This window comes from Cyrtonyx montezumae, unplaced genomic scaffold (assembly GCF_038088225.1).
Source record: "Cyrtonyx montezumae isolate F1298 unplaced genomic scaffold, pur_monq_1.0 scaffold_16, whole genome shotgun sequence".
Classification (NCBI taxonomy): domain Eukaryota; kingdom Metazoa; phylum Chordata; class Aves; order Galliformes; family Odontophoridae; genus Cyrtonyx; species Cyrtonyx montezumae.
Window position 1 is genome coordinate 13,373,233 of NW_027071892.1, and position 10,454 is coordinate 13,383,686.

General features: G+C 49.2%; 1 protein-coding gene across 1 annotated transcript; it reads right to left on the minus strand.

Moving 5' to 3' along the window:
* Window positions 1-4,070: 4,070 nt before the first annotated feature.
* Window positions 4,071-9,552, minus strand: LOC136046361 (cytochrome P450 2K1-like). The gene is made up of 9 exons (XM_065732916.1): window positions 9,355-9,552; window positions 7,869-8,031; window positions 7,530-7,679; window positions 7,199-7,359; window positions 6,525-6,698; window positions 5,911-6,052; window positions 5,224-5,411; window positions 4,606-4,747; window positions 4,071-4,258 (listed from the first exon to the last, which is right to left on the minus strand). The coding sequence occupies exons 1-9, from the start codon at window positions 9,550-9,552 to the stop codon at window positions 4,071-4,073; spliced, it is 1,506 nt and encodes a 501-aa protein (XP_065588988.1).
* Window positions 9,553-10,454: the final 902 nt, after the last annotated feature.

Sequence of the window (10,454 nt, forward strand, 5' to 3'; positions counted from 1 at the left end):
AGAATGTGGTCTAAGCAGTTTGCAAAGCCTGTCCAGAAGTAAAGAGAGTTTCAAATTACAAACCCATGCATGTGTGTGCAAGAACATATACATGGGAAAAGGTGCTTGGCATTCCTCTATCGCCTCCTCCGCCCCAGACCTCCAGGTCCCTTGCTGGCAGCACTGTGACCCTCTGAACACTGCTGACAAGGGGGAAAGGAGAGGTTCCTCAGCCCTGTAGGAAACACTCAGCTTTGGGTTTGGATGAGGCTTGGGAACTGGGGGCTGCTAGAGAGAGAAGCGGTCAGGGGAGGCTTCGACTTTGTCCGTGTCAAGTGGAGATCAAAGGTTGTTAATGATGGTAATGACCACGTAACCCAGGGTGCTGTAGCCCATAAAGCTCATGGAGCAGCTGCAAAGAGCCCGGAGGGGATGGGACTGCAGACTTCTGAGGTGCAGGACATGTAGGAGCTAGCCATGGAAAATGAGCGCGGGTCAAGTGACCGTGAGTGGATTCAGGTAAATTAAACAGAAAGGCAAAATTGGATCTGAAGTTGCTGGGGGGATTCCTCATTTGGAAAGAGCAGCTTCTAAGAAATGATGGGGAGAAATTAATGAAGTTAATGGAGCTAGATGAGCTAGAGGGCTGCAGAACATGAGCATGATGGGGAATGGAACGATTGTGAGTCAAAGGTATGAAACACCTGGAGCATGCATTCCTCCTGAAGGTTCCCATCCCTGCAGAAGGGGCTGAGGTCTGTCAGGCTGAGCCGTGGCCCTCAGAGGGATGCTGGGAATAAACCATCCATGGAGTACGTTTGCTCAGGGAAGGAAGGTCTGTCTTGATGCATTCGGGAAGCACAAAGCTCCTTTTATCCAAAGCTCAGGTCGTGTAGAGGATGCTATTTGGCACAGTGTCCTCAGCCTTGTGAGAGCAAAGAGGGCTGGGAAGGCAGCGGGGACATAGCGACCAGGCGACCCTGGTACACACGTGCTGCGGAGATGTGGCGGTGCAGCAGAAGCAGCGAATGTGTTGCAACATTTCTGGGATTTTTTTATTAGTTTCCAAGAAATGGGCTGGAGGCGACGGTTTTCCCTAGAGCATGCCTGGTGTGACTCAGCCCTGCTGCAGCCAGCACAGAGGCAGAGGGGGTGCGAAGCGGGGCCGGGGTGGCACAGGGTGCAGAGCGGGGGCACGGCACTGTGCACCGTGTGTGCTCCCGCAGGGCTCGGTCTGCAGAGCTACGTGCCACTGCTGAGCTCCTGGTATGTCATCCCTGCCCTGGGAGCAGCCAAAATCATAAAAAAGCCTTTCAGAGAGAGATTGAAATAATGTCTGAAAAGCCGGGAGGGGGGGGAGGGGGGGGGATTGTGTTGGGTTTTTTGAGTGCAATGCATTAAGATGACAAAGGTAAGTCAAGCTCTTGCGATGACAAGAAATTCCTGTCTCAATAGCCCGTCTGGTACGTGTTTCTCTCCCGAGCTGCGCTGCTACGTGCTGCCCTGCCCGGCACCCAGCACACAGCACTGCCGGGCAGCGGCACCGCGGGGGCTGCAGGTGAGCACTGCGAGGCACTGCGTTCATGTTTCTTCCTGACCTGGCTTTTACCTTGAAGGACAGAGAGCCGTATCCCTTCTCTGCTGTTAAGAGTCTTTAATGGGCAGAAAAAAAAATCAGTTTGTTTTATTAACTTAAACGCACTGTCATTCGTTTTTCTTTTCCGTTTTCCCCTGCCATGAGGTGAGGGTGATGGCAGCAGATGAATCCCACCATCTCTGGGCCATCGCGTGGCTCTGCCCTTCCTTCCTCCCTTCTCCATCTCCTAAGGCAAACAGACACATCTTCCATGCCAGTGTCTACGTGAAGGGTTTTCTTTCTCCATCACTGTTTTTCCTCCTTCATATCTCAAATTCTCTGCAAGCCAGTAAATCCTTTTAGAAATACAATGGCCAGAACACAGAGCCAGCTCAACTGCTCATCTCCCTCCTTGGGACAAGTGCAAGAAGAAGCCTCACGTGGCATCTTCACATCTTGTAGGTCTGGGAGGACTCCAGTTCACCAGGTCATCAGCTCTGAAAATTCTTCCCTTTTTATAGACCGCATCGATGTGTGGACTGTGCACATGCTCAGGAAAAGAGATAGGTTTGAATTGCCCAATTGTTCAAGTACCAAAGGAGCCCTCTTGGCTGTGGCCTTCTCCAAACGGCCTGGTTCCCCTGGAGCTGTTTGTGGTTGCTCACACTTAGCGTTGTAAAACATGTTCTGGCCGCGTGTTGCCCAGGGATCCCTGCAGTCCGTGTGGGTGTACGAAAGGAGGTGCAGCCCAACTTTATCAGTTTGACCCTAAATCTACTTTATCCTGCAACGCCAGATAGATCAACAGCAACAGAGAAAATATTTATTTGTTAAGTAGGAGCTAAGGTCAAGCTTGCAGTAGTTAGACTGCAAATAAAGCAGCGGCAAAATGAATGTAAGCAAGCAGAGCAGCAAAGGTGTTCTTGTTACACAGCTTGTTCAGCAGATTCCTTGAGACGGAGCGGAAGCTGGAGCTGGCCCCAAGGCACAGCACAAGTGAAAGTGCAGCACCAGTACAAGGACGGGGCACGTATGAGTGCAGCACCGCAGCTATCTGAGTGCCGCCCTTAGTTGTGAACTAAAGCTGGTGTGAAGAGGCAGAGCCTTGGCTGAACAAAGAGTGCTCCCTGTGTCACCCCTTCGTATTCTCCCACTCCTTGCTCTCCTTCCACTTGCAGCACAGATCAGGTTCAGATGACAGTTACGTTCTGTGCTAGACATGCCCCAGCCACCCCCTCAGTCTCTGTCAGTTTCTCCCTTTTTTCTTTTCATCCTGACTTGCCTTTCTTGCTTCCAAAGCAACACAAAGCATCTTCAGTGACTCACGGCTCTCTAACCCACATCTGGTTTCCTGCCTGTGTTAACAGACAAAGCCGCCTCTTTAGCCTTAGTATTATCCTAGGACTGTCGTTCAGGTTTCACACCTTCCCTCTTTGCAGCACAGCTCCTTGTTCCTACATTGAATGGCTGCTCCAGAAGATAATCATTAACTGTTCTAATCAAGCAGCCACTCTAGGAAGGCTTCCAACTCTGCTGACACCAGATCTCTGCTTAGACCCCATGCACCAAGCTCATGGTGCAGTGACAGGCTGGGTAGTAAGGTCTAACTCACCTCTCCTTCCAGTTTGTAGTGGCTATGGGAAAAATCCTATGAACTTTGTCAGCACTGCAGGGTCTCTGCTGGCAGAGTGTGAGCATTTTCAGTTCTGGATTCATTAAGACTGGTTCCCATGAAGGTGACCACTGCACTGCCTAGGGTTGTATGCAGCGTCACGTCTGCTGGCTCAGAATCCACTCACTTTCTGTGGTTGCTTATTTTCTGCCAGTGTAGGCTCAGAGCTGGTCCAGAGTGTGGCTGGACATGTGCCAGAGCCAGGAGAGGCAAGGGAGTGGGAGAAATGCCTTCTTCCTTAGTGGGAAAGCTGCTAGATTGGCCCCCTCATAAATAGGCTCTTCAATACAAAGCATCCAGTGTGATGTGGAACGAGCCCACTTTCCAAACCACTTAGATGTTCCCTGATAACTGGCCCATGCCTGGCTCTTGGCATCATCCCATGTCACAGCTGAGTGTCTGCTGTGATAAACATAAGGCTGTGCTGCACAATGGCAGCTCAGTCTGAGGATTGGCTCAACAGCCATCTCGGGGGCAATTCCAGACCCGCTGAGGATCTGTTGTCTCCAGCTGGGCCATCGATAACCAGCTCTGCTCTACAGCTGGGATTCGGGCTGAGAAATTCCTCTGGTGGGTTGCGTCCATAGAGGAGGCTCAAAACTATGTCATTTTTTGAAACAGCCCTGGAGACTGCATCTCTGATGTTCCAGGAGTGGGTCTGCTGCATCTGGGAGGGTTTGCATTATACAGAGAGTACGAGAGCTCTTGGAAAGGATGATATGAACGAGAGACAAACAGCAGAGCCCAGTGCCCCTTCCCTAAAGCTCAGACAGGCATCTTTTCCCCCTGTAGCTAGACTTGCACTCAAGCTTGAAGTGCCCATTCCACTACCTCCATGTCTGATTATTTGCAGGGCACAGCACAGACCAGGTGAGGCATGGGGTTCAGAGTGAAGCCGACGTCAGCAGTGAGATCTAGCTCTGCTTTGTTCACCCCTGGAGGGGGCTGGAAAACAAATTTGCGGAGCAAGCCTGCAAAGAAGAGGAACAGCTCCATTTTGGCCAGGCCTTCTCCAACACAAGCCCTGCGTCCTGAAAACAACCAGGAGAGAAGTAAATGTTAAGCAGTGTAACCATTGGTGATGGACCCAAGACCTAAACTGGACGTGCAGTCTGTACAGCTGAGGTAGGAAGCTTTTCCTTCTTTCTCTCTGTGCACTGGGAGTACTGCTGACTTAGTGACAAGATGCATGGAAGCCTGTAGGTGTGTGAGACCATCAGTGCCTGGGGGTAAATCAGTGTCTGCCAGCTGTCCCCAAGGAACAGGAGGATACAACAGTTGCAGACAGGACCAATGGCCAGAAACCTCTTACCCATCCTTATCAGTGGCATGGTGCCGTTAGCCTAGCCCCAGGATGGGCACAAATTACCCCTCTCACCTATGGAGAATGGAATAAATGCCTCTCTCCTAACGAAGTTCCCATCAGCATCCAGGAAGTGGGAAGGGTTGAACTGATGTGGGGTTTTCCAGTGCAGCTCGTCATTCAGAGCAGAGGTCAGCAGCGGTATAATCTCTGTACCCTGGAAGGGATCAAAGAAGCAGCTGTTTGGAGCAGAAGGGAACTGGGGTGACTTTCTTTTTTCCCATGTGAAGAAGCAAATAAGACTGAGCCATGGCAAACAGAACCAGAGAATTCTTCCTGGCCCACCGTGGCTTTGCCTGTTATCAGTAGTTGCTGCTTTTGGACCACAAAAGTTTTCCTTTTGCACATTCAGACATATCTTTAAGGAAGTATAATGAAGTATAGACTTCACTTTTGACATAGGAGAGTCAAACCAGTGTGACTTCATTAAAGTCTTGTTATTCTGGATTCAGATGGCTGTAACAGACCACAATCTACTGCACGTTTGTAACTTGTTCTGCACCCAAGACAAAGAACTACATGGTATCTTAAACCAAGCACCAGGGCACCTCTAGATATTTAGATATTCCTTACCAGTTCTAGATAGAATGGTAATGAACTGGTGCAGTGTAAGCTGCTGGCCCCAAAGCTCACCTTAGGAATCACAAAACCTTGGAAATTCACATCGGTGGGTGTTGATCGTGACACACCCATTGGGACAATATTGGCAAATCTTTGTATTTCGTGTATCACTGCATCTGTGTAAGGCATCCTTCTCCGGTCCTCCAGCTTGGGCATCTCCCCTGGCTCAATGACCTGGTTCATTTCTTCCTGAATTTTTCCTTGTGGGGAGGAAAGGATTAAGAAGCTGATACTCCTCTTATCTTGCAACTGAGATAGCCTTCAGTTTGGCCATGATGAAGAAAAGGGAAAACTGTGGGGCAGTTTGGAAGAGCAGAAAGGGGGTGAGCAAGTCAGGGCGCAGTGTGGTTCTCTCAGCTTTCTGACTGCACAGTTTTGTTACCCCAAAGCCTTCTGCAGAAACCAGCTCAGGATCAGCTCCCCAGGAGACAGGAGACCTTGTACCCTATAACCTGCAGGGGAATAACAACAGGGGGCCCTCCTGTGGCTTTAGGCTGGCCCTCAGCCTCTCCCACCTGGCTGGGCTGTTTTATTGCAATCCATCGGAATAAAACCCCTTTGTAAAGTCTGTGGTTGTTATCTCCCTCAGAGCACTTGCAATAATTACTCTAAACAGTGCTGAATGAGTTCCACTCCCTTCCATAACCGAAGCCTTGCACGTGCAACAGAGTATTGTACAAGAGGAATTCTCAGCCTTACTCTGGATTTCTGGGTATTTCATCATCAGAAGAAGACCCCAGCGCATGGTGGTAGAAGTAGTCTCAGTCCCAGCAGCAAAGAGATCCAGGGTTGAGAAGAGCAGGCTTTCATTGTGGAACATACTGTGGGGTTTCTTTGACTCCTTCAAAACAAACAGGCAGTGGCCATGTCAGCAGTGATACCAGTAGTGACTGCATCAACACTGGCTTTATCTGCACTATAGGATTTTGTGATTTACATGCTGTGGGGAGCTAAACATTTAGTATTTTTGTATTAGGACCTACACTGTATAGAGTTCAGGTACACCCAGCCTCCAGAGACTGCGTCTGTAAGAATTCAGTTACTGCAGTGAGGTTTATCAGCAGATTATTCTTGCAGGGAGGTTGTGTGTGGGCTTCTCCTTACATGTATTGAGTGGCAGCTTATTTCAGCACAGCTCCAGCCAGCACTTCCAGTGGAGTGATGGAGTGACACAGCACTGCTCACCATGAGGATGAGCTTCAACATGTTCTGCTCAGTGCCGTTCTCTTTTCACTCACCCTCCAACCCTGCCAGATGATCAGTCCTAACAATGAGCCAGAGCCAAGAGAATCCCAGGCTGAGCTTTGAAGTACCTGTTGTTGCTTCATCATGAAGGCATCAACGAATCCTGTTAGGTTATTCTCATTCAGTTCTTCTTTGTGCTCCCTGAAGAGTTTCTGGAGGAAAGCACTCAGCTCGCTGATATTCTGTAGCACAGTCTTGGAAGCACCAAATAGAAATCCAAGGGATGGGTAGAAATTATATAACTGTGGAGCAACAGAACCCTGTTAGTTGGTGTTTTGACCATATACAAATATCACTAATGTGAGCTGCTCTGAGCTCAGCACTGTGGTGTGCCATATGGACATGGTGTTTGTAGCAAGTTTGGTCTCACCTCCATCTCCTGCAGGAGATGGGCACTTCTGCAAGAACCCCAAAGGGATTTTCATTTCTAGAGGCACACTTGGAAGGGCATTTTAGCATCAGTCTCTGATGTGAGAGACATGTTGTGCTTCTCCTCTTGAAAGAGAGTGAATTAGTTCCTTTGGTGAAGACTGTTTTTCTTTCTCTTACTGATAAGCAGCAGAGAAGGAGCCCGGGGCTGGGGAATCTGTGTGCTGTGGGTACAGAGCTGCAGTGTGTTCTGTACAGGCTGCTGGTGGTGTTTGTGTTCTCCCCTCGAGAAGCAAGGTGTGGGAGGCCGTGAGGACAAACACTGTCAGTCAGACATGCTCCTAAAAGCTAAGACTTAAAACCAAGCCCTTACCAGCACCATCGGAGAGCCCAGCAGCTTGGTGTTCTCATTTAACAGCTTCAGCAAAGTGAGAAATGTGGGATCATCATATTCAAACCTCTCTCCAAACAGTATGGAGCAGATGACGTTGGATACAGCATTGTTGAGTATCATCTTCGTGTCAAATGGTTTCCCTGTAGTTCAAGAGACACAAATGAATGATGATGGGATGATGCCCATTTTGCCCTGCAGTGCAGGAATGCCCTGCACATCAGATACCATTTCCTCAGTGTTTAACTTCCATTAGTCTTTATTGTTCTGCTAGAAACATTTTCTGCCTCTGGATGAAATTCTTGACACTCACCTTGGTAAGATTCAAAATATTTAATGAGAGAATTTAGTTCCTCAAGGATTCGGACCTCAATCGTTCTCCTTCCCATTCCAAAATCTCGCAGTGTGGACAAGGTGAATCTCCTCATAGCTTTCCATACCTCTCCGTGGCTGAATGCTATGCCTAAAATGAAAGTGTCAGATCCTTATGCTACTTGTGTTAGTAAGTATTTGTAAAACCTTGTTACACTCTGGTGCCAGAGCTGCTCACTACATGGTTGTACAGACATAAGGCAGTTTAAAAAGATGATGTTCTCTGCAGTGAGAATGCAGACAAACTACAAAAACCAATGACAACCAAAAGGCTGTTTACCATTTCCTCGTGTCATTTCCCTAAATATGGGTATTTCTGCTCTCTCTCCGAATTCTTCAGCATGATTTAAAAGGGCATCCTTGATGGTTTTGTATCCAGCCAGCACCACAACTTTCTTGGGTCCAAAATGCACGGTGAAGACATTGCCATATAGCTTGGAGAGCTGTCACAGTGAAGAAATGCATTAATTCTAAACAAGAGCTGGACCCAAATGCTGCTTCCCTAGTGAGCTTCCAGCCTGCAGTGACCCTCCCAGCCCTGCCCCAGGTCTCCAGGTGCTGCTGAACTGCAACTGCTGAGCAACGGCTATCACTGCCAGCATCTCTGCTTGCGCCCTGTTTGCACAACAAGGTGTCTGCTATCGCTGCTCCTATCAGATGAGTAGTCAATAAAAAGGCACTGCATTCCTGTGGTGTTCTGCAGGAACAGGCCAGCGTAGCAATACTACTGTGTGGAGGCTGTTAGTAAATGCTGCAGCAGGAAGGCTGTTTATTTTAATACCACTGACCTAAGGCAAACGGGTGTGCACACCACTTCAGGGCTGAAGCCACAAACACTGCAAAAACAAAGCTAGACAATAACTCCTTCAGGACAGCACTTGTCCCTAATTATTGCAAGGTGGGTAGTGTTGCAGTCATAGTGAAATTATTTGCTGGCCACCAGAAACTTCAGTCCAACCAGGAAGCATTCTCTTGTAGATAATGTCACAGGAGCACAGGGCTTTTGTAGGAAATTAAGTATGAATTATCTGTCACACAGAAGAGTGGCTCTGACAATCTAATCACTCACTGGGTATTTTAGCTTGAGCTTAAACACTGCGAGCCATCCGCTCCAAACATCTCCCTGTTTCCGACGTGCCTGAGTTACCCTTTGCTATGCATTAGATGCATACCGAAAATTGAATTTCAGATTAGAAGCAGCTCCTGTTATTACACCAGACAAATTAAATTTGTTTTCATCAAATGACCATTTGACAGCTTGGGAGATAACGCGAGCGCCGGTTCGTGCCTCCCTGGCAGCAAACAGGCGTGCAGCAGGGCTGGGGCAAGGCGTCACAGCTGCCTCCCAGCCTTCCTTTGGTTATTTCTTTGCATTAGGACTGATTGGCTTCAGCCCTGGTTTTACTCAGCAATATAAGGATTGGACGAGGCACGCCTGAGAGCCTAAAGCTGCTTGGCAGCTTAGGGGAGGTGAATCTGGTGCCATCAAGAGATGTCTGTATGATGGGATTCCCCCAGGACTGACCTTCCCTATGGGCACTGTGAGTGCTGTAGGAAACCTGCATTTTTCAGCCCTGGATATTCCCCTTCCACCACTGCAGAATTGCAGTGTTTGCCAGGCCCTCTCACTGCTGCCTGGGTGAACTTACCAGGACTGGGTCTCCCTGTGGTCATGCCTGGTCAGCACACAATTGCATCTCCATTTCCCTAGCTGCACTCCTTGCTCTGGGTATTGCTTTCCCCCTGCCTGCTCGCTCCCAGCCTACCTCTGTCAGCGACTGGAATGGCTTTTTCAGGTCCACCACATTCAAGTTTCCAATCAGAGGGAGAGGCTGCGGCCCGGGAGGCAAATGGCAAGCTCTCTTCTTCCAGCTGGTGGTGAAGTAAAAGACAATGGCCAGCCCTGCTGCCAGAGAGAGCAGAGAACTAACGGCCATGCACTGCAGCAAGCTTGTTATGGCCATGGCTGGATCAGAGACCAGAATGTGGGTATGAGCATCCCGGGGCTCCCTTTATAGCCCTTTTGTCATCACCTGAGTACACCTTGTGGGGAAGTGGCTTTGCACAGAGAAAAGGGCTCTCCGGTCTTGTTTACTTCCATTTGGACCACATGTATATTTTTACCTGCCAAAAAAGCAGCCTAATTTATTCAGAAAATAGGATTAACTTAATCTAGAGCTCCTGTTTCATCTACAAGAACATTGCAAGGTGTTTGTTTTCCAGCATTATGTGCATGTTGTGGACCATGTGATTTCTGGGGCAGAAGGAAGGGCTGTGCTGGGTTCTCCCATGGCTGTGCTGGTGCTGGGACTTGGCTGGAGCACTGGATGGCAATGGAGGAAGCAGGACGTGGGAGGGAAAGCTCTCAGTAGTGGCTAAGGTGCAACTGGCAAGGAAGTCCCTGGAGAAGACAAAGTCAACCAAGGAGATGTGATGGTGCTGACACGATGTGCTGACTGCAGGCTTGCGGAAAAGTGTTGGTCCACACACGGGTACAACTCTGCTTCTGCAGCACACCAGCAAAACCACTTCCTTGGGCAACTCAGTGTTTTCATGGCAGACAGTGTTACTGTCCTGCAAGTCCTCTGCTGACCATCCCAACAGACTCCTGAAATCACTCCAGTCACTATCCTGCAGCCTGCTGGTCAGAGGCAGTGTGCTTTGACTAGTTTGGTGATGGTTCCTGCCTTGTCAAGAGCAGATATTTGCAGTCCTCTAGGAGAGAGCGTCCCCTCCAGCTTCTGTCTAGGGTGGAAAAGAGACCCTGGATGACTGTAAGCTGAGCAGAGCAGGGCTCAGCAGCAGGTTGGGCAGAGGAGAGAGGCTGCCTGGAGCTGCTGCAGAGCGAGTGCCAGCCAAGAGGAGC